Source organism: Alexandromys fortis, unplaced genomic scaffold, assembly GCF_014885135.2.
Source record: "Alexandromys fortis isolate MF-2015 unplaced genomic scaffold, M_Fortis_MF-2015_v1.1 scaffold_30, whole genome shotgun sequence".
NCBI lineage: Eukaryota > Metazoa > Chordata > Mammalia > Rodentia > Cricetidae > Alexandromys > Alexandromys fortis.
This window is the reverse complement of record NW_026067922.1, coordinates 7,834,977-7,856,821: the sequence shown is the minus strand read 5'-3', so window position 1 is coordinate 7,856,821 and position 21,845 is coordinate 7,834,977. Positions and strand designations below refer to the sequence as shown.

Sequence of the window (21,845 nt, the reverse complement as noted above, 5' to 3'; positions counted from 1 at the left end):
TTTTTTTTTTTTTTTTTTTTTTTTTTTGAGACAGGGTTTCTCCATATAACAAACAGCCCTGGCTATCCTTGAACTCACATTATAGGCCAGCCTGGCTTCGAATCAAAGAGATCTGTCTGCCTCTGCCTACCAAGTGCTGGGATCAAAGGCGTGCACCATCACCGCCTGATGTATTTATTATTTATTTAACAACAACAACAACAAAAAAACCCAATGCTAAGTATAACCAATATAAATATGGAGATGAGTAGGTTATGGAGATAAAATGTCAAAGTTTCTGCAAGCCTTGAAATGATGAAGAATACCGAGACAGCCTCTGAGATCAGACACATGAAGAAAGCCTTATAAACTGCTTAGATGTGCCAATGTATAGGACAAAGCCAAGATTCTCTGGTCCCTATTATTTGGGACTTTATAAAATTCTATGTTTATGTTTATGAAATGAATATCTTACAGATTTCCCTTTTATTTCCTTTCCTTAATATTTAATTGTGAAATCTAGACCATCTCTGGTTCCTTTCAGTTCCATCCTTGCCAAACTAAATTTGATGTTGAACTGTAAATTTGGCTTGACAGTATATTAAGAACAAGGCATCATAATAATGTACTTGCTAATGCTATTTTAAAAGGGATAGTGTTTCTCTGCTATGTTCTTATGTGATTTTTATTTGTTTTTTATTGGTTTTAAATTTAATAGTTTCATTCATGGCCCTTGTTTTTCAAACTCAAGTCAGTTTTCCCATAATGTACTGGGCTTTTCGCCTTATGTTTTCCAGCTGTGGAATTTTGAGAGCATTAGATCTGCTTCCATCAGTCATGTTTCATAGTTTGTGGCTTAGACTGCAGTAGAGCGTTTGCTATGCAAGCATGAGGATCTGAGTTCGGTCCCCAACCCCAGCATAAAAGTCAGATGTGAGGCTGGGAAGATAGCGGATGTTAGCCTCTGACCTACAGTGCATGTGCACACACATGGACATTCCCACGCTCAGGATACTACTGAAGCCAGTGGCAAAGGAAAGGCAGTATTATTCCATTGTTTTGTTAAAGGAGGTGCTGTGCTCTCTTTGTTTCCCTTCCCACATTTTCCACTGTTGTCTCCACCTGTGGAAGTGAGAAGAGAGTGTTCTTTCTGCTGGCACTAAGCTATGGGATGGTTATGAGCTGTTCTTTGGACACTGGAAACCAAACCCAGTACTCGGCGAATGCAATAAGTGCTCTTAACCTGAGCCACCTCTCCAGCCCCACATACCTCTTAATAGATTCAGTTTGAATCTCAGTGTGGGCACTTACTAGTGGTATATGTGGTATAGTGGTACTGTGACCGTAGTAATGGGTCCACACTATAATCTACTCCTTTAATTGTGTCACAGGGATGGAACCTGGAAGAAATTTAGCATTGTGTCTATTCACTCTGACTACTTGACAGACCCTATAATTATTTCCTGACCAGTCTAATCACAGTTACTCTTTATTATAAGGAAATACAGTGAGCACTCAGCACACACAAGGCATCCAGTGCTCTGTGGGCCTTCTCTTAATTATCAAAACTATCTTGTAAGATAAAGATATTCCCCTGCTCAAAATGGGAAAATTGATACTGAATGACATCATTCATGGCCTCATAGTGGGATAATGGTGGAGCTGGTATTGAAGTTGTCATTTGGGAATTTTAGAATTCATGTAAATTCATATGTTTCTTCTTGTAAAATGCAAATTTTATGTATTAGATTATGTTTAAAAGTTAAAGCTGTCCAAAATCAGTTGCCAAAGTCATCATATTAACTTTAAATGAAGCACAGATGATGTATGTATAGCATTATTTATTTGTAGTGACCTTAAATATTTTTTTGCGTTCACTGTCACTATGTCAATACTCTGTATGTTTTGTTGTGAGTGGAAAAAGACACTTAGCTGTTTAAAGTAATCGTAGTAATTTTTCAGTTTGCCTTGGGTGTTGCTTTTGGCTTTTTAGGTTGATATTGTCGTCGGTACTCCGGGAAGATTAGATGATTTGGTATCAACGGGAAAGCTCAACTTGTCTCAAGTTAGATTCTTGGTTCTGGATGAAGCAGTATGTTGAAATATGTTCATGTTTTCTTTAGAATGTGCTTGTGCTTTTTCGTATAAGATTTATAAAATAAAAAAAAATACAATTTAGCCATGATCCTACTATCTAAATATCATAGTTAAACATTTTCATACACTGCATATTGATATACATGCAGTTGGCTTTTTATATATGCATATTAAATCAAGCTTGAAAGAAAATATTAGAAAAAATCCCATTTATATTGAACATATGTAGACTTATAATCTTGCATAACTAATGCAGTGTAACAACTATTTACATTGCACACAGGTATGAGAAATCTAAGCCTGCTTTCAAGTAGATGGAGAATATACATAGGAATATACATAACTTTACACCAAGACCTTGGGCAGCTGAATTTTGGGATCCAGTAGGGGTTCTGGCACTGACTTACTGTAGGTCATTAAAATTTGACTTTGGGGAGTTTTGCAAACATTTATAAAAAAAAAAAAATCATAAACTTTTCACATCACTATTCGTGATTACTCTTTGAAGGCTATTTAATGTTCTGTTATACGGATATATCATGGCATGTTTATGTATTATCTGACTAGTTACATAGTTTGCTTTTTTTATTCCTAATAACTCTGCATACATTATTTTTATACAACAAATTATTTACATAGGTAGTTTGCCTTTTTTATTCCTAATGATTCCTTGTGCATACATTATTTCGTATACAACAAATCATTTATATCAGAGATGCAAAATGTGGACCATCTGGAAGAACATAAATGTGTTTGAAGCTTTGAAATACTCTTCCAAATTATTCTCAAGATGGTTGGGTTAATTTCCCACCACTGAAACTTTCTCAGTTTTCAAATTAAAGTCATTGTCTTAAAGACATGTGTTATAAACTGTCGTATTAATTTTTGAATATTGGAGTATGGTTTGGGTTTATTTATTATACCTTTTTCATATTGTCACAAGGAAACTAAAGTTGAATTTATAACTTGTCTTTAAGTATTCAACGGATCATAATTATTTTGTAAATACAGGGATATGTATGTATTTTAATACAGATTTTAATACTGATTAGAAACTCTTTCCTTCTGCAGGATGGGCTTCTCTCTCAAGGTTACTCTGACTTCATTAACAGGATGCACAGTCAGATTCCTCAGATTACTTCTGATGGGAAAAGACTCCAGGTATCAGGTGGCCAGTGCCTCTCCAACTATGTGTAGCCAGCGGTACCACTGCCGGAGGAACCAAGAGTTTTGAATAAGTTCACTGTATAAAACACTTTCTTTGTTATCATCTAGTTACCGAGTAGTACACATTCACACAGATGATAGTCTTAAAAGCTGCTTTTAGAAATAAAGGTGATTTCTTAGTCACCCCTGATGACCCTAAGACATTCTCAGTGCTGCTTCCTGTGCAGCGCGGAAGTAGGTTCAGCTATTGAAGTCACTCATCTTTGTCGTGGTTGTTTCTGAAAACATTGCCCTTCCTTTCTTCATCCTTCCATAGGAAGTGGTTTGAGAAGAGAGACTTTTTAGAGAACGGGATGATTAATAACGTGTGAACTCTGTCTTTTAAAATAAACAAGACAAAAAACTTCCTAGAGGGAGAGATAGCATGCTCTGTGTTTGACAGTGAGGGTACTGATGGCATGCCCGTGTCACATAGTTAATAGTTACTACATGGAGTGGGGTATTGGATTTGTCTTGGCCGACAGCCTGCCAGTGTCACACTGTTATTCTTTAGTACATGGAGTCAGGTACTGGATGTATTTTAGATCCTCTGGTTACTATACTTTGTTCTCATATTATTCATTATTAGTGTGAGTCTCAAAATATAAAAGAAATAAATTTTAAAAATGACTGTAATGTGATGCTGATTGTTATAGAGTTGATCTACACCCATATTCTCCTGTCTTAGGTGATTGTTTGCTCTGCTACGTTGCATTCTTTCGATGTAAAGAAACTATCTGAGAAGATAATGCATTTTCCCACATGGGTCGATTTGAAAGGCGAAGATTCTGTTCCAGACACTGTGCACCATGTAGTCGTCCCTGTAAATCCGAAAACGGACAAGCTCTGGGAAAGGCTGGGGAAGAACCACATTCGAGTAAGTGCTGTGTGGTGAACATTGGTGTGGTGAGCCAGTCTCCTGGGCGCTCAGTGGTGCTGAAAGCACTGAGCTTTTGTACCAAAGCCTCACATTAAGCCGTGTCTTGACTGTGAAAGCTTGGGTGTGTAAAAGGCACCAAATAAATGGCAAATTTCATCTTTAACTTTTTTCTTTGTGATTAGCTTCCTTGATAAAATTTTTGTAAAAAAGATTACCTATGTCAAATTTCAGGTGCAGAAACTTCCATTTTAGTAACATTTCAGTAGGAGCTGCCTTGTGTTATTTTGATGTGCCCTGTTCTCATAAAAGTCAGTTTCACTTGCCCATCTTGTGTTTATCTCCACTTTTGCTACATTTGTTTTTATGTAATAAAAGTGTGTGTATTTCAACTATTAAATATAATAGATTGAAAGCCACATTTTTATTTTTGTTACATTTATACTTAATTTCCTTAGTTAATGAAGAAATTTTCTGAACTGAAAATGGTTTTGTGTACAGATTATAAAGACGTGCTTGAAATTCAGTCCAAAGACAGATAAATAGAATGACACCTGCTCTTAATCACTCTTTAATATCCACATCCCTTTCTATCTCTCCCTTCCAACAGACTGATGATGTACACGCAAAAGATAACACAAGACCTGGTGCTAACAGTCCAGGTGAGCTGAAAAGTTACTAGGATGTGTTAGAGATCTGGGAAATAACTTGTTTGCTCTGTTGAGTTTCTGCTCCAACTAGTCTCCCAAAAGATGTGAGATATGACCTACAAAGTTAGAATGGGAAAAATAAAAGCAATAAGAATAATTGAAAAATGGGGCACACTAAATCCATTTAGCTTGGGGGGGAATGTTAATCAGTGAACTTAGACATTGGTTTTATGACTTCAAAATTATAAGTCTTGGATTATAGATTATAGAAAACCAACAAATTTGTCGTGACAGATTTATATTGACTTTGAAATGCTAGAAAAATGAAGAAGAGGGATGGTAGGGGGAAATGCCTTTAGCTATAATGATGAAAGACAGTCTGGCTTTCTTGATTATTTTTGTGATCATTGTGACTTTTTGGTATGTGATTCAAGGCATTAAACACATTTGTATTGTTGAATCATACACTTCATATTCTCAAACAAGAAACTCTACTCAGTGATCAGTTCTGAAAAGCATTAGCATTAGTCTGAACTCAGTGAAGATAGCCTATGAGATGAATTGTTTCGTGTTCATAATGTTCCAAGAATTTGTGAAGGTGCGGTAGGATATAAGATGCTAAGACCTAAGGGAAGGACTTAGACTCATCAGACTGCATGTCTGACACCGGATGTCTTGACTGGATCCTTAGAAGAGGTCAGAGCTGTTTTGCTTCTTGGTTGAGTTCACCGAGAGGCTTGTGATATACGTCTGAAAGGTGGATTGGCTGAAATCTTGATTGGAGTTCCTTTGAATTCAGTTTTATGTGTAACTCCAGATTATCATTATTTATACTCACTTTTCCTCCCTGTGAGAGAAAAGTAGAGAAAGTACTAGTTAAGCCCATACTGTTAACTCATGGATAGAGAATGCACTTCCCAAATACCCATTTTACTGTATTGCCCTGCAGCTGGAGACGACCAGAGAGCATTTAGAAACAGGCTGGGAATCAGCAGAGAGGTAACATGATAGCACCACTTCCGATGGCTGAAACTTCTAGCCAGGTTCTCATTTTGTGGAGTGCTGTTAGGCTTGTTAGATTTATTAATTTCCTTAAGTCTTAAGATAATCCAATAGTCATGTCTTGAGCAGGAAGGGAAGTTAATGCAAGACCAATTATAACCAATGCCTGAGAGGAAAGTAACAAGTTTGGTGTGTGTGGCTTTTGTGCTAGTCTGTTTGCACATCTGTGTTTATAAGGGTTGTGGTTTTGTGTGTGTGTGTGTGTGTGTGTGTGTGTGTGTGTGTGTGTGAGAGAGAGAGAGAGATACCTAAAAGTAGGTAACGTTGACCTTGACAGAAACAAAAGTAAATGAAGTAATGAATTAACTCAGTATTTCACTCCCATACTCTGCCTTATCTATTGTACAGCAGAGATTTTTAGAAGAGTTAAGTATGTCTGACTGATAATGTGTGCTCATGATAGCTTCATATTGACATTCTGTTGCTTGTTCTGTTGCTATGGTAATCAAGAGATGTGGTCTGAAGCTATTAAAATACTTAAGGGGGAGTATGCTGTCCGAGCAATCAAGGAACACAAGATGGATCAAGCAATTATCTTCTGTAGAACTAAAATTGACTGTGATAACTTGGAGCAGTACTTTATGCAACAAGGAGGAGGTAAATTTTTTCTCACTTATATCCTCATTTCATAGACTGTTGAGGTCACATTGATGAAAGCCAGAATGCATGCACAGAGCTGGAAACAGTGATGGCACAGTGTAACTTAGCAGTGTCTGTCTACATTTTCATGGATGAACCCTGGGGTAAATAGTGAGAACTTTTCCGCACTGCTGCGGTCTTCATTAGAGTAAACCTGAATCACAGAATTTTAAGGTTATAGATCTAGGTTACGGATTAATACTAACATTTAAAGAATAATGACTAATATAGAATGTGTATTTTCTAAACTGGTAAAGAGGAGAAAGAGGAATGAGGGGGAAGCCTTAAATAAGACTAAAGGAAGAAAGAAGCCAGGCCTTGCGGTACACACCTGTAATCCCAGCACTTGGGAGGCAGAGGCTGGAGGATCATGAGGTCACTAAGGGCAGCCTGAGCTGCATAATGAGATGGTATCTCAGAAACCCAAAGAACAGGAGATAAGAGAGCTCAATGATAGAACTTGCCTGGTTATGAGTAAGGCTCTGAGTTCCATCTCTAGTCCTGGATAAGAAAATACATATTAGAAATCACAGAATAAGATCAGTATTGTAAAAATCTTGAATATATTTAATTCATATATATTTAATATATATTACATATTCAGTAATTCAGTGGACTGAAGTCTTATGCTAAGGTCACATAGAGTATTAATCTAGACAAACATTAGGCATATGTCGTTACAAAGAACATACTAAAAACTCAAGGAAATTATTAAAAACCATTTGCTGACTTGTGTTTTGTGTGTGTGAGGGGACGGGAGGTGTGTATGTTCCTGTAGGGTGTACACATGCCTGTGGAGGCCAAAGGGGTCTTTTTTGATTACTTCCCATCTTCTTGCTCTCGCCCTGGATTCAGCTAGGCTTGCTAGCCAGCGAGTTCCACCAGTCCACCTGTCCATCCCACTCTCAGTGCTGGGGTTAAGGATGCCGACACTGCCCATGCTTATGTTTACCAACTAAGCTGCCTCCCCAGCCTTTCATGGAATTTATTTTAATGGCGTTTTGCTTACGACAGAAAAGCTGTTGCTTTCATTTGTGCCAAACGTGGGTATATAGATCTTTATAGACAGGTGCTGTTAGTCTGTAGTCTTCTGCATAATGCTTTTCAAGGTCAGTTGTTCAATATGCTTTTCATTAGGACCTGATAAAAAAGGACACCAGTTCTCATGTGTGTGTCTTCACGGTGACAGAAAGCCTCATGAGAGAAAGCAGAACTTGGAAAGATTTAAGGTACGGGGCCTGGTTGCCTGCATTTCCTTATTATTTAAAGGGGCTGATTATAGTGTTCCTTGTGTCACTTAACATTACAACTCTTCTCATCCTAGAGACTGAACTCTTACCCATACATCTTCATTGTAGCAGGAATTAGTCCTTTGACACTCAGATAAAAAATGTCATGTTCCCCATCAGGTAGGCAGACAGCACTGTAGTTAGTACCTGGTCCACTGCTCCTGGATGGTGTGTTCGGTAAACTGCTCTTTGACATACATAAATACATACTTGCTTTCCTCACATAGGTACTTAACCATGTCTGTGGAAGTTTTTTAGAGAGGACATGGATACTTACAGAGAATTCACTTTGTTATTAAATGAATTGTCATTAGAGTTTAGTAGTGTTTTACTGTTGTTTGAGGTGCACTTCCAGGTGCTTCTGCATGCTAATGGCTTTCAGAGCTCCTGGTGTGTTTAGTAGGCCTCAGCTTTTTAGATAAACATCAGCAGTTTCTTCCCGCTGACATTCCAGTTCACCAGAGCAGGTTTTTTTTTTTTTCCCTAAGACCCGTGGTATGGGAAAATGTGGGTCATACTGGGCTTAGATTGGTTCATGCTTCCATACTGTGCATCGCTGGTGTTCCCTGGTCTCATTACACAAGTACACTGCCATTCAGGGATTATACTAGACCAAAAATCACTGTGCTCCCCTCACCGCCAAATCTCAAGTTTCCTCTGCACAAAGGCATCCAAAAGCTAGTTTGTATGTCTTTTGTAAGCACTAAGGGCTCATTCCCTGCTACTCTTTTGGGATTTGTCTGTTACTTTGTGACTTTTGGGATAAAGCATCTAGTAGTGTGGATTTGGTTTTGGTTTTGAGGTTTTCTTTTGAATGTGTATGGGTATTTTTCCTGCACCACATGTGTGCAGTGCTCACAGAAGTCAGAAGAGGGTGTTGGGTCCTCTAGAGTTAACATTACAGATTGTTGTTAGTGCTGTGTAGGCACTGGGAATGGAGCACCAGAAATCAGTCAGTGCACTTAACCACTGAGCCATCTCTCTAGCCCCTAGATTTAGTTTAATATGAGTAAGGACAACACCTAAGTTTCTATGTTCTGTTCTATTGTATAGTTTTGAGTTTCCAAACATATTTCTAAAGATAGAGCCAGGTTTAATAACACTGCTGTAAAGAAAACAAGGCTGAAGCCAGACATTTATACTGTGTTTCTGCAGATAATAGAGGAAAACGCCAACACTTGGTCCAGTAGATTATGTCCAAAAAGCTAATCTGAAAGTAGCATTTATCTCTGTTAGTGGAAAGATTGTTTTTATGTCTTGTGTTGTTCACTGACAGACTCCTTCTTTTTCTTGGTTCTTTTAGAAAGGAGACGTAAGATTTTTGATTTGCACAGATGTAGCTGCTAGAGGCATTGACATCCATGGTGTTCCTTATGGTAAGAAGAGACTTACTGCCCTAAACTCTAACCTTACAAACCATGGCAGCTGTTAACCATTCATTGTCTTTATTTGCAGTTATAAATGTCACCCTGCCTGATGAAAAACAGAACTACGTGCACCGGATTGGCAGAGTGGGGCGAGCTGAAAGGTACGGCCCAGACCCTTCCCCCTTTGAGCTCCCTGTTCCAGAACTAAGGTCTAATACAGGCTTTAAAATCTTTCAGAATGGGCCTGGCAATTTCCCTGGTGGCAACAGAGAAAGAAAAGGTAATCTTCCCAGTGCTCTCTTAGAGTCATTGTGAGTTGTGGTTTGATTGGGAAGTAAAAGCAGTTTGGTTTTCCCTCTGAAACTGGAATCAGTCACAAATGGAAGTGAGTGAATGGTTTTTTATTATTATTTAAAATTTATTTTTAATTTTACATACTAGCCCCAGTTCCCCCTTCCTCCCCTTCTCCTACCCTCCTCCACTTACCCCCATTCCACCCCCCATCTACTCCTCAGAGGAGGTAAGCCCTCCCTTGGCAAGTCTGGTATGCCAAATTGAGGCAGGACTAAGCCCCTCCCCCATGTCAAGGCTGAGCAAGATATCCCACTATAGGAAATGGATTCCAAAAAGCCAGTTCATGCACCCAGGGTAAGTTCTGGTCCCACTGCCGGTCCCCGCCCCCAGATCAAGTCACATAACTGTCACCCACATTCAGAGGACTTTGTTGAGTCTCCCATGCAGGATCCTCAGCTATTAGTCCAGAGCGCTCACTAGCTCGGGTCAGCTGTCCTCTGGTTTTCCCAATGGTGATCTTGACACACACACACATACCCCGGCTCATACTATCCTTTTTCCCTCTTCAGTTGAACTCCGGGAGCTCAGCTCAGTGCTTGGCTGTGTATCCCTGCAACTGCTTCCATTAGTTACTGATTATAGAGGAAGGCCAGATCAAGTACCCTTTCCACTATTGCTAGGAGTCTTCATTGGGGTCATCCTTGTGAATTCCTGAGAACTTCCCTAATCCCGCAATGTCTCCCTGTATCAAGATATCTCTTTCATTGCTCCTCCTCTCTGTCCCTCCCTCAACTTGGCCATCTCACCCTCATGTTCCCATCCCCTTCCTACTACTATTTGCCTTTTCTGGGGCTCTCTGTGTGTGTCCCTTTTAGGGTCCTCTTTTACCTAGCTTCTCTGGGGTTGTGGATTGTAGCCTGGTTATCCTTTGCTTTACATCTAATACCCACTTATGAGTGAGTGCATAACCATATTTGTCTTTGTAGGTCTGGGTTAAGTGAACATTTTGTGTCATTTCTTTTCTCTGCATGGATTGAATAGATAAACAATAGCGTATGATTTATAGTAAGAGGGCATTATATGAATATTCCTAATAGCCTTAATATAGTTGTCAACAAAAACTCTCTAAACATTGTAGTATAGGACACTTTGGGGGTGACACAGGCTCTTTATATATGTAATGAGGGATTTGTAGAAAAACTTCTATAAGATCTCATACATCTTTTTCTCAAATACATGTGCACATGTCCCTTATGTACTTTATTGTTCTTGCCTATAACAGTCTTCAGAATATTAATTTTGATGTAACCTTCTCCAGTATTTATCCCCTTCCTACCCCTACTCACCTTTTTGTGGTTCAGGCAGGCCTCAGACTCAGTCCTCCCTGCCGAGGCCTGAGTGCTGGTTTGCAGGCATGCTCTGCCACACCTAGCCGCCCGCGCCCCTTGGACCTCAGGTTGTGATGTCAGTTTACTGTTTGGTCACTCTGAAAATTTCTTTCTGTAGCTCTCACCCTTTTGTATTTTCAGAATAACTTAGATCTAGTCAATGAGCCATTGCATGAAACACATAATCCTTTTTTTTTTTTTTTAGTGTTTTAAGGAAATAAAAAGTTAAAAACCCCAAAATTTAGAGCAAATTATTTAGTTTCTCTCTGTCTCTATGCGTGTTGATTTTTTTTCTTCCTTTACTGTAGGTTTGGTATCATGTATGCAGCAACCGTGGGAAAGGGTGCTATAACACGAGGCTCAAGGAAGATGGTGGCTGTACCATCTGGTACAATGAAATGCAGGTGAGTCCTTGATAAACAGAGTGCATTCATCTATAAATATTACATCTAGGGGCTGGATAAGTGGCTCAGTGGTAGTGCACTGGCTGCTCTTCCTGATGACCCAGGTTCAGTTCCTAGCACCCACATGACAGCCCACAGCTGTCTGTAACTCCAGTTCCAGGGGATCTGATACCTTCACACCAGTGCACATAAAATAAAGTTAAATAAATTATTAAATAAAAAGAAAAGAAAAATTACAACTCTACTTTGATATATTTGTCAGCGATGAGATAGCGGTATTGGCTAATAATGCTGTTTGTGAGTTGTGATTCAGAGATCTAGCTTCCGTTTGTCCAAGCATCAGGGCCTGCCTAATTTTAGTTAGTACAGCTACAGTGAAACTACTAAAGTGAAATTCTTATTTAAAGTATTTTCATTTTCTCATTCTTTCTTAGCTACTTTCCGAGATAGAAGAACACCTGAACTGCACTATTTCCCAGGTTGAGCCAGATATAAAGGTTCCAGTGGATGAGTTTGATGGGAAAGTTACCTATGGTCAAAAGAGGGCTGCTGGCGGTAAGCTGTCAGACGTGTCAGTGTATTGTCCACCTGCCTGCCTTTCCACTCTGCACCGCTGTTTTGTAGCCCAGACTGGCCTGAAACTCAAGATCCTCCTGCCTCAGCCTTCTGAATGCTGAGATGATAGGCCTGTACTAACACACCTAGTTAAATTTGCCTCTTTGAATGTCAGTTTATGAAGACAATGATTTTGTTACTTTATGCTAATAGTATATTATTAGCATGTTAATTATTTTCTAGTAATTATTCTCCAGCGCTTTATTATTATTGCTTGGCTTGCAGCATTTTATTATGTGATCTGTATGTGAATGAGGGACAGCAATTTAGCTGATTGTCTTGAAGTATTCATATCGAGTACTTGAACTTTTAATGAAATATTAGAAAATGGGTATTATAGGTGATTTTGAGCAAAGAATCAGAAGTCTTTAATGTAATTGGCAACCTGTTTAATGTTCTCTTTGCCCAGAATGTTTCTGATTCAGGGTAAACTAGTGGTTTGCAAACCAAGGGAATGGTGGGTATGGCTATTGAGGCAACTGTTATATTAGTGAAGCTTGAATACTAATTTATATTGAAGTTCTTGACTTAAAAAGTTAAAGCTAAATGTGCTGCAGATAACTCGCCCAGAAGCTTAATGCTGGAAACAGTGTATGAAGTGATACTTGAGCCTACATCTTCCTGACAAGTCTTCAAGTGTGTCATTTACGTTGCTTTATGATTTGTGTGTGTGTTACAGGTGGAAACTATAAAGGCCATGTGGATATCCTGGCACCTACTGTTCAGGAGTTGGCTGCCCTTGAAAAGGAAGCACAGACATCTTTCCTGCACCTTGGCTATCTTCCCAACCAGCTGTTCAGAACCTTCTGATTCCATGTAGACGGAATAGGGTCTCGGTAATAAAGTCTCTAGTCTAACCTCTAACATGGTGGTGCTGCTTTCAAGCAGCAGTATTTATAGTAACTGAGCTATGACTGCTAACTCTTGCATGTCAAGAAACACGAATCTTAGGAATTCTTCATAAAATGGCAACCTAATGAAAATAAATTTGACAACTATATTTTAATGAAGTTTTGTGTCTTCTTTTAAAGTTACATTTTTTTCTTTTAAGAATACTATGGGCTTATGAAATATATTTTATGGATGCATGAATGTGACTCAAGACTCATATGAAACCAGATCAAATATCCTTTAAGTAGAATTTTTTACAGGAGCAATGCTAGGTTCATGTGATTTTTCAGATACTTAAGGCTTTCTAAGTACATGAAACTGAGGAGAGTTGCAACATGAAAGAAAAGCCAAGGATCTCAAGGTAGAAGGACTTTTTGACTAATTGGGAAGCCAGGGGATTGCTTAGGGCTTGGATATGGTTTGGTATATGTAGATTGATAACTAATGCCAGTGAAGGTGTCTCTGGATTTTTTTTTTTTTCCACAAACCTTCCTTTGCAGATGATGCAAGGAAGGACAAAACAACTTTGCTGTTCTTCTGTGTTCTAAAATCAGTTAATTTCTGCCCCTTGATTATAATACCTCAAGGAGAAAGACTATTGAATTGGTCTTTTGTGCCTTTGGACTTTTAGTTGATGAAGTAGTTTTGGGGGTAGGGTTATTCTCATCCTAGGGATTCCCTAAGAGCATGGGATTTTATTTCAGACCTTTTAGCAATGAGATCATACAGCAATATCTTGAGTGAAATCCAGGATAGAAACAGATTAGTGAGAAAGCCATCGCTGATACTTCAGTTCCCAAGCTCTGTGCCAAATGATTTGAGGATGCCAGTCTTTAGCTTCTAGACGAGTTTCTTTAGAGATGTCCTGTAACTCCTATCACTTCTTATGGCTGTATGGCGGCAGCCTTTGCATGCTCAGCACTTTAACCACTTTTTTTTTTTTTTTGCTGTTTCAAAAGGCTTTATTTTTACTTGGTCCAAGAGGGGCTCCAGGGCGTTACAAAGCTGCTTAGTGGCTTCTTGAGAGGTTCGGGTGAAGGTCCTGAGGCGGGCTGGTGCAGAGCAGAGGTGGGAGCCCCTCGGAAGGAGAGGCCTCCTAGTCATGCTTGAGAGTGAGCCGCTCAAAGAGGTACTCGCCCAGAGATGCCTGGGGCCCAGCAGCCAACCTGCGGAGGTTGGTCAGGTGGTGGCCCATCTTCTTGATGACCTTCACCTCCTTATCCAGGAAGTGGTTTTCAAGGAAGTCACAGATGAGGATCTGTGCGGGCAGAGCCCAGGGACTGAAGATCCAAGAGGGCCTGGTTCAAGTTCTTCTCCAAGGCCAGGGCAGCTTCCATGGCCTCCTGGGTTTTACCCCATTCATCTTGAGATGGCTTCTGCACATCCTGAAAGAGTGCACAGCCTCCGCGATCCTTCTGCAACTTGAGGAGACGCTCGGCGCCCTCGCGCTTCTCCTCGGCCAATTCGCGGAAAAAGTGGCCTACACCCTCCAGAGCCACGTCATCCTGGTCAAAATAGTAGCCCAGCGAGAGGTAGGTGTAGGAGGCCTGCAGGTGCAGGTTGACCAGGTGGTTCACGGCAGCCTCCACTTCGGTGGAATAATTCTGACGAATCTGGGAGGTCATGGTTGAGACATAGTCTGGAGCTACCCTCAAAGAGGCGGTGCTGGTTGGTCCTGGGAGCAGAGGCTGCGGCTGCAGATGAGGAGCGGTGGAAGCTAACAAAGGGAGGACCCGGGTCTGTTCTGTCCAAACACTGTTGAAGCAAGACACAGATCCACGGGATCTCCGAAGGCTGCTCACTTTAACCACTTTAGAAATGGATGTTTTGATGCATCATAGCACAACAGGACTGAAGTTCAGGTTGGCTAAATGCTAAGAGCCAGAAAGACCCTAATCCTCCTGTTACAGACCTGAGCTTAACAAACCTTTGGTTGATAGAGCTATAAACAACTTGAATTTTTGGTTTCATTGTCCTGTCTCCAAACCCCTTTTGAAAATGATTCTGACATTCCCCGGCAGCTAAGAGCAGTGCTGAGTTGAGTTGAGTGGCAGCTGAGGGTTGCTTAACTTTGTCTGCAGTTCAAATTGCTGTCTCACTTCAGGAGAAAGCTTCAGGTAAATGGACCCAACTTGGGGATGGAGGGGGTTGTGGGGTGCTCTTTGGAGGCCTGACCTGACCCACTGTCTTTTCTCCCCACCTTTTACTGGTGCATTCCGTTGGCTCCCTCTTAGATGCTGTCTCCTTCTGCTTTGTCAGTGGTGAGCCTGTAGTCATTCTTTAAGTCTGGTGCCCACTGATGACCGAGCCTGTGTCATTCTGGGCCTCCTCTTTCTGTCCTTCCTCTCACTCAGGCTGGACCTTGGAGGCAGTTCTAGTGAGCCAGTAGATAAATCATTAGTTCAGTGTGATAGTGGGAAATGTCAGAGACCTATTAAGGGACCTGGCTGACCCTGGAAAAGAGCTGCCCATTCTCTGTGAATTGTCTGTTAAGTAGCTGGATCTTATCTGAGCTCGTATGATCAGATCTTGGTCACAGAACTTTGGCCTCTGCCTCATAGAACACTAGAAGCCTTTGAAAGGCTAGAACATGTTAAATATTAACTTGTAAATGGTAGTGTTTCTGACTCCACTTTTTTGTTGTCCCTTGTTTATTAAATTCTGCGGGAACTGAGATGCTACTCACAGATGTAGGGTCAGTCCTCTCTACAGCTTTCTCCACTCCAGGACCAACGGGTATAGCCCTCCCAACCGCTGTCTTCAGCCTTGGATTGTGAGGCCATCTCCTGCTTGGGGACTGGATGGTTCTGTGCTTTGGGGTTGGGGGATGTTTCCAGCCTTACTAAACTTGTAACCCACTGAAGCAGTGCAATGATTATGTCACAGTGCACCCCTATGTTGATGAGAACCAATGGGAACTGAAAACCATGTGGACTTCATGTAGGCCTGGATGGAATCTGGTTTGAACCCATACTTTGAGTACAGTAGAGGGCACGGGCACTAGCTTCTGTAAGCTGTGGTTCCTTCATGAAAATAATTTGCATTATTCAGTAGTCTGTCAAGCATTCAGCGAAGTTCAGTAGATGAGAGGCACTCATACCCTGTTTCTCAGTGTTCGCATTGTTTGCAGTGTCCTTGTGTCACATCCAGTACTGCAGTGTGCCGCTTCTGTTTCAGAATGCTTTCCTAAACATGGAATTCGAGAGTATGAACATTATGGATATCTTTCAAGGCTGCCAGTGCCAAATTCCTTTCTGAAAGGGTTGTGCTGTTTGGCGTTCACATTAACAGCACAGAAAGAACCCCATGCAATACATTTTATGAGCGAAAATAGGGCTCATTGCCCCTAAGCCTTGGCTTTCCTGTTGCCTGTTTAGAGTGTGTAGATCAGTGCCAGTGAGGGGAAGACAGGAGACCTTCCCGTATGTCCCCTTAGCCCTGGCCCTCCGTCCCTGTGGCTTCTACCACCACCACCGTGTTCAATTATAATATAAACTAAGATCTAGGCTTGCACTCGGCTTTCTTTTTTCACACCCCACACACCACCCTTCCCAAAGTAGAACTATGTGGCAATGACTCAGAACTGCCCCAGACTTAGAGAAAAGGATTGGTTCCTGGCCAATCCAAGGGGCAGAGCCATTTACTCACTTTCTGGCTTAGACAATATGCGCCCCGTTGCCGTCTGAGTGAGAGGTGTGGAACGACGACAACGTGGGGGAAACATACAAGGGAGCTCAGGGTAAACTCTTCCGTCCCTCTCATCATCGGACTCTAGACGCAGGCGTTTTCTACAGTACTGCCAGGCACGCTCAAGTGATCTTTTCTGAGGGCGGGGAGGAGTCTGTCAGAGCAAAAACAAAACGGTGCAGGATGAAGAGGGAAGAATGTTATTTTTCTAATCCAAAGTAATTGTGGAGGATCCCTTTCAAAGGAGGAAAGGAAGCGGGGGCATGGGGTTCCTTTAGGGGAGGAGGAGATGGGGACGGAGATCAGGCATTGTAGAGGGTTTCTTTAGGGAGGTGAGAAGGTGGGGGTTACAGGAGGTTCCCTTAGGGGTGAGGTTTTTGCTGTCCATTTCAGTTTCAGGTTCATGTAAAATCCTCTGAAGCTCTAGTTAGGTTCTTTCTGATAGTACACTTCTGGTTAAACTATTGGGGAAATCTGGAAGGCTTTGGAATCTAGGAGACCTGCATTTGATTGCGGTTATAGTTACAGACTTCTCTTTAGCCTCCCCATATGCGGAGTCTGTCAGCCCAAAGACGGGACGCACAATGTCTGCATTTTAACCAGTCTGGATTGCTGAGGGACCATGAACGATTGGAGAAGCACTTGAAGAAATAGCTCCCAGAGCTTTTGTTCTCACGGCATGGTTTTACCCAAAGGTGACTCAAAGGGCATGACAGCTGATTGTGCCATAAGTGACATGCCAGTGTCTGGACCTCACCTCTAGGAACTTGGCTTTAGCTGCTCAGGACCAGAGCCCCGGATGTCCCAAGCTGCTGTACGGAGCGCGATTCCTCCTCCGCACACGCCTTAGCTGCCATACCTGTGCGCGTGTGTGCATGTGCGTGTGTTTGCAGGGTCTTGCGGAGGAGAATCTGGGCTGGAAACCCTGATAGAACAGGAGAGAGACCACTCTACTTGACTGTTGCGTGTCCATCATGGTGATGTCTGGCCTGAGCTTGGCTTTCTTTCCCACATTGTGAATCCCTGGAGACCCTCACACGCTTGCTACTTTGTGTTAACAGCCAACTATGTCGGTATGATTTTGGTATAGAGGGAAAAGTCCTTTCTGTGTTTGGGCAAAGTATTGTAGTAGGTGGGGCTGTCTCGGCCCCTGTACTGTGAGGAATTATTACTGCAAGGGGAGCGAGCAAGAAAGCTCTGGAGAAGCCATTTAAGGTTGATGAAATGACGTGCTTAGCAGCAGTCAGACTTAGTAAAGACTCGCTGAAGAATTCTTAGACGTGCTGGCACGAAAACCATTAGCCTGCAGACTCAGACTAGAGTTTGAGATATTTTGTTCGGCGCTTAAAATGCAGGCAATGTGGAGAGATTGGATCCTCTCTGTACGGTTACATACTGTTTACTGAGCATACTAGTATTAGTGCTGTAGGCTGTGATAACAAATCTTGTAATGCATGTCCATCCATAAACTGCTGCTCATTTTCCCACTGCTATTGGCTCACAACCCAGCAGCAAGAAAACACCGCAAAACAAAACAGATGTGACAATGGAGAGGACCGGAGTCAGGTTTTGTGGGTTTGTGGCTTGTGTCCCAGTTGTGTGCACTAGGTGGCGCTAGTGTCACACCATGAGTACCCACAAAGGCCTGAACACATGTGCTGGTGTATTTTTGCCACTTGGGGTCACTTAAGGATCACCTGACTTCCCCTTTTTCCCATCTAAGCAAATTCACAGATTCAAAGGAATTTCATTTCCCCATTACATTTGACAGAGGCTGTGGTGTTTTTTTTCCCCTAGATCTTGAAGGCCAAGAAATGTGTATTGGGATTTTTTTCCCCCATGAATTGGCCCCACATGGTTAGTGCCTGGGTGGTTCCTCCTGTCACAGGATGGTGAACCACCACCCCTGCCTTCTCCAGGGCCCATCACTGGAGACTTCTCTGTATACAGAACTTCATACATGTCAGGATCGTGCTTAGGCTAATTGCTGTGCTCATTAGCATCTCTAGAACCTGGAGTGCTTTTTTTCTCAGTCGTTTCCTTTGACTCTGCCTGTCTCTGAAAGGCCTGCTCCGAATGGAGAGAGGTGGGTATCATGTTAACTAATTGCCGACTCCCACCAGACTTCCTGCCTCTTCTACAGCTGATGTAGAAGTTTGTGGACTTGCCTGTCTGTGGGTGGGTGTGGTGAGGACAAGGGCAGGCTGTGTGGGCTCACCCAGCACAATGAGTCTAGTCACTTCACATGGCAGCGCATGAGCTCTCTGAAAAAACGAGAATGTGCTCTTCCAGAATCTTCTGTTTTCTGTTTTTATTTTATTTGATGTATATTCATGTTTTGTGTGCCTGGTACCTGTGGAGGTCCTAAGATGGTGTTATATCCCCTGAAACTGAAGTTACAGATGATTGTGAGCCAAAATATGGGTACTAAAAACCAAACCCAGTTCTTTGCAATAGCAACAAATGCTTTTAAGTGCTGAGCCATCCCATCAGCTCCCATCCTTCTGCTTGCTATCTTGGGTGCTGAAAGCAGGAGGCTTGTTGTTAACTGTGGTACTTTGAATGTAATTGACCCTCATAAGCTCATAGGGTTGGCACTATAGGGAATTATGGCCTTGTTTTTGTTTTTGTTGTTGTTGTGGCAGTGGTGGTGGGTTTTGTTTGTTGGTTGGTTTTGGTTTTTTGAGACAGGGTTTCTTTGTGTAGCTTTGAGCCTGGCCTGGAATTGGCTCACTTTGTACACCAGGCCGGCCTCGAACTCATGGAGCTCTGCCTGCCTCTGCCTCTCGAGTGTGCTGTGGGATAATGCTCTTCTACAGTGTAAAGATTTATCACTCATATTGGTTTAATAAAAAACTGATTGGCCAGTAGCCAGGCAGGAATAGTATAGGCAGAGCAACCAGAATAGGAGAATTCTGGGATGAGGAAAGGCAGAGAGACGCAGTTGCAAGAAGAAGCAAGATGAGAATGCCTTATTGAGAAAAGGTACCAGGCCACATGGCTAAACAGACAAGAATTATGGGTTAATTTAAGTTATAAGAGCTAGTTGATAATAAGCCTGAGATAGTAAGCCAAACAGTTTATAATTAATATAAGCCTCTGTGTTTTGGGGGGACTGAATGTCTGGGGGACCGGCAGGACAGAAACTTCTGTCTCCACAAGTGCTGGGATTAAAGGCATACACTACCACAGCCCAGCAAGGTGTGGCCTTGTTGAAGGAAGTGTGTCACTCACTGTGGATGCAGGTTTGGAGGTTTCTTTGGCTTAAGCTTTACTCAGTTTGACAGTTCACTTCCTGTTGCCTTCCAGTCAAGATGTAGTGGGCACCATGTCTGCCTGCATGCCAGTGTATTTCCCACCATGATGATAATAGACTGAACTCTGAAAATGTAAGTCGTCACCTCAGATGTGTTTCCTTTATAAGCGTTGGTGTGATCACAGTGTCTCTTCACACTAATAGAAACCCTAACTACGACACTATCTCAGTAGCTTCCTCTGCTGGGCCTATTAATCAGTGTCAAACCCATTCAAGAACCCGAGGTAGGACTCTCTTGTGTTACTTGGCTCCCAACTCAGATGGGCACTTAAAGTCCATTATAATCTATTTCTCAGCACTCCTTACTCCCTCTCACTTCATACCAACCCTCTGGTCTTTCCAGCCCCCTCCATATGTAAAAACAACAGGGCCACATTTATTGGTCTAGACTGTGAACCGGCATCATTCTAAGTGCCCATCTTCGTCCAGTCCTGATGATCCAGGAGCTGAGTTATCATCACTCTGCCCTTCTGCAGATGAGGAAGCTTAAACACCAGCAGGGTAGAGTTTAGAGGTCGCATGGCTGGGAAGTAATGAGGCTCTGTCTCTATTCTTGTGCTGTTGCCTGCTGAGAGATCGTCCCACTTTCTTGCCGATCAGGGACCTGAGTCATCCTTTCCACCCCGCTGAGAGACTCTGGAAACTATGCTCTGGAATGCCACCCAGAAGCCAGATAGTTTGTGTTCTGACTCATGGAAGAACCAGTGCTAGCTTTTTTGAAAGTAAGGAACTTGAGGCTCAATGGAGGTCAAGCTGGATCTTATGTATTGAGTTGGTCAAGCCCTCGAAGGTGGGCTTTCCTGCTATGCTGTGGGCCTCTGGGAACACCTCAGCACATCCCTTTGTCACCTCTACACACTCCAACTTAGCTCCATGCCTCCTCCCTATTCCAAATGGATCAAGGTGCCCTCTAGGGAAAGGCGGATGGGCTACACCACCTTTTTGCCCTCTACTATGTTCAGAGTGGGTACAGGCAGGACATTATCTCTCCTATCATGGGGAGCCTTCTGACTGACAGGAATATTCTGCTGAAGTATTAGAAACCTCCAACAAGAAAACAAGAGTTTTCATTCCGAACAGGAAACAATATCCCATAGTCCAATAACCCCAGCAGGATGGGAGAATAGACAACTTTTCAGTAGGAAATACAGCTCTCTAGCTTTCTCTAGAAAATAAAAACCTTTGACCAAAATCTGAGCATGATTTTGAGCATATGGGCCCCAAGTTCCAGTTTGCTCTGGCTGAGATTTCACTGGTTCGAAGGACCGACACTCGCAAAGAAATATATGAATTCATCATGGCTATTTTTGCAGCACTGGAGTTGGCAAAGTGCCAAGTCGAGGAGAACTTTCTGCCTTAGCAGCTCTCGGTTATTTGAGGCTGGATGACTCACTCTTGTTTTCCTCCTTTTCCTCCCCTGAGCCCCTCCCACCTCAGAGGGCTGGCAGGGCCAGGGAGGGTTCTGAAACTGGAGGACTGCACTTGTCAGTGTTTAACACTGCTGTGTTGGGAACGGCTCCTACTGCCCTCCTCTGTCCCTACCAGGCAGTGCTGCAAGCCTTTCTGTTCCTTCTCTCGCCACAGTGTACGGTTCCTGTGATTCACCGCAGGCCTAGGGTCAGGATCCGTGGGACAGAGGGCAGTCTGGCCCCGCAAAGGCTGCTGGGAAGCACCTGTTGAACTGGAAAAAGGCAGGGAGGAGAGAGGAGTAGACAGTGTAAGCGACCAGACACTCCTGAGGAGTCATCTACTCTAGTTAGGATGAGAAATTAGAACTTTAGTTATTATTTTAGATGGAAGATCTTGGAAATTAGGTTGTAGGACCATCCAGGGCTGATGATCCTTCCAAGTGGGCTGTGTTTTTCCAGAATGGAGCAGTGTCTGTGCAACAGAACCACCCAGTTACACTGGGGGAACTCTTTCTCGCACACTGTGCTGCACTGCCCCTTGTTCTCAGCCCCTGCCGCAGGCTTCACTGTGTGGCAGGCTGGGTCCTGGTGTTTTCAGTTCATTTGTTTATGGTTATGTTCATTCACTAGTTTATTTATTTTGGTTTTTTTGAGACTAGGTTTCTTTATGTAGCC

At 42.3% G+C, this 21,845-nt stretch overlaps 1 protein-coding gene and 1 pseudogene across 1 annotated transcript in view; one reads left to right on the top strand and one right to left on the bottom strand.

Moving 5' to 3' along the window:
* Positions 1-12,873, top strand: part of Ddx1 (DEAD-box helicase 1) — a 27,983-nt gene extending 15,110 nt beyond the window's left edge. The window contains exons 13-25 of the mRNA XM_050141890.1: positions 1,479-1,486; positions 1,973-2,071; positions 3,148-3,237; positions 3,971-4,159; positions 4,770-4,821; positions 6,322-6,468; positions 7,648-7,739; positions 9,103-9,175; positions 9,255-9,327; positions 9,404-9,446; positions 11,157-11,252; positions 11,687-11,807; positions 12,547-12,873. Of these exons, the coding sequence (XP_049997847.1) occupies positions 1,479-1,486; positions 1,973-2,071; positions 3,148-3,237; positions 3,971-4,159; positions 4,770-4,821; positions 6,322-6,468; positions 7,648-7,739; positions 9,103-9,175; positions 9,255-9,327; positions 9,404-9,446; positions 11,157-11,252; positions 11,687-11,807; positions 12,547-12,677 (1,214 nt within the window). The 3' untranslated portion in view covers positions 12,678-12,873. The remainder of the gene's footprint in view (positions 1-1,478; positions 1,487-1,972; positions 2,072-3,147; positions 3,238-3,970; positions 4,160-4,769; positions 4,822-6,321; positions 6,469-7,647; positions 7,740-9,102; positions 9,176-9,254; positions 9,328-9,403; positions 9,447-11,156; positions 11,253-11,686; positions 11,808-12,546) is intronic.
* Positions 12,874-13,743: 870 nt separating this feature from the next.
* On the bottom strand, positions 13,744-14,398 carry LOC126501315 (ferritin light chain 1-like; annotated as a pseudogene).
* Positions 14,399-21,845: the final 7,447 nt, after the last annotated feature.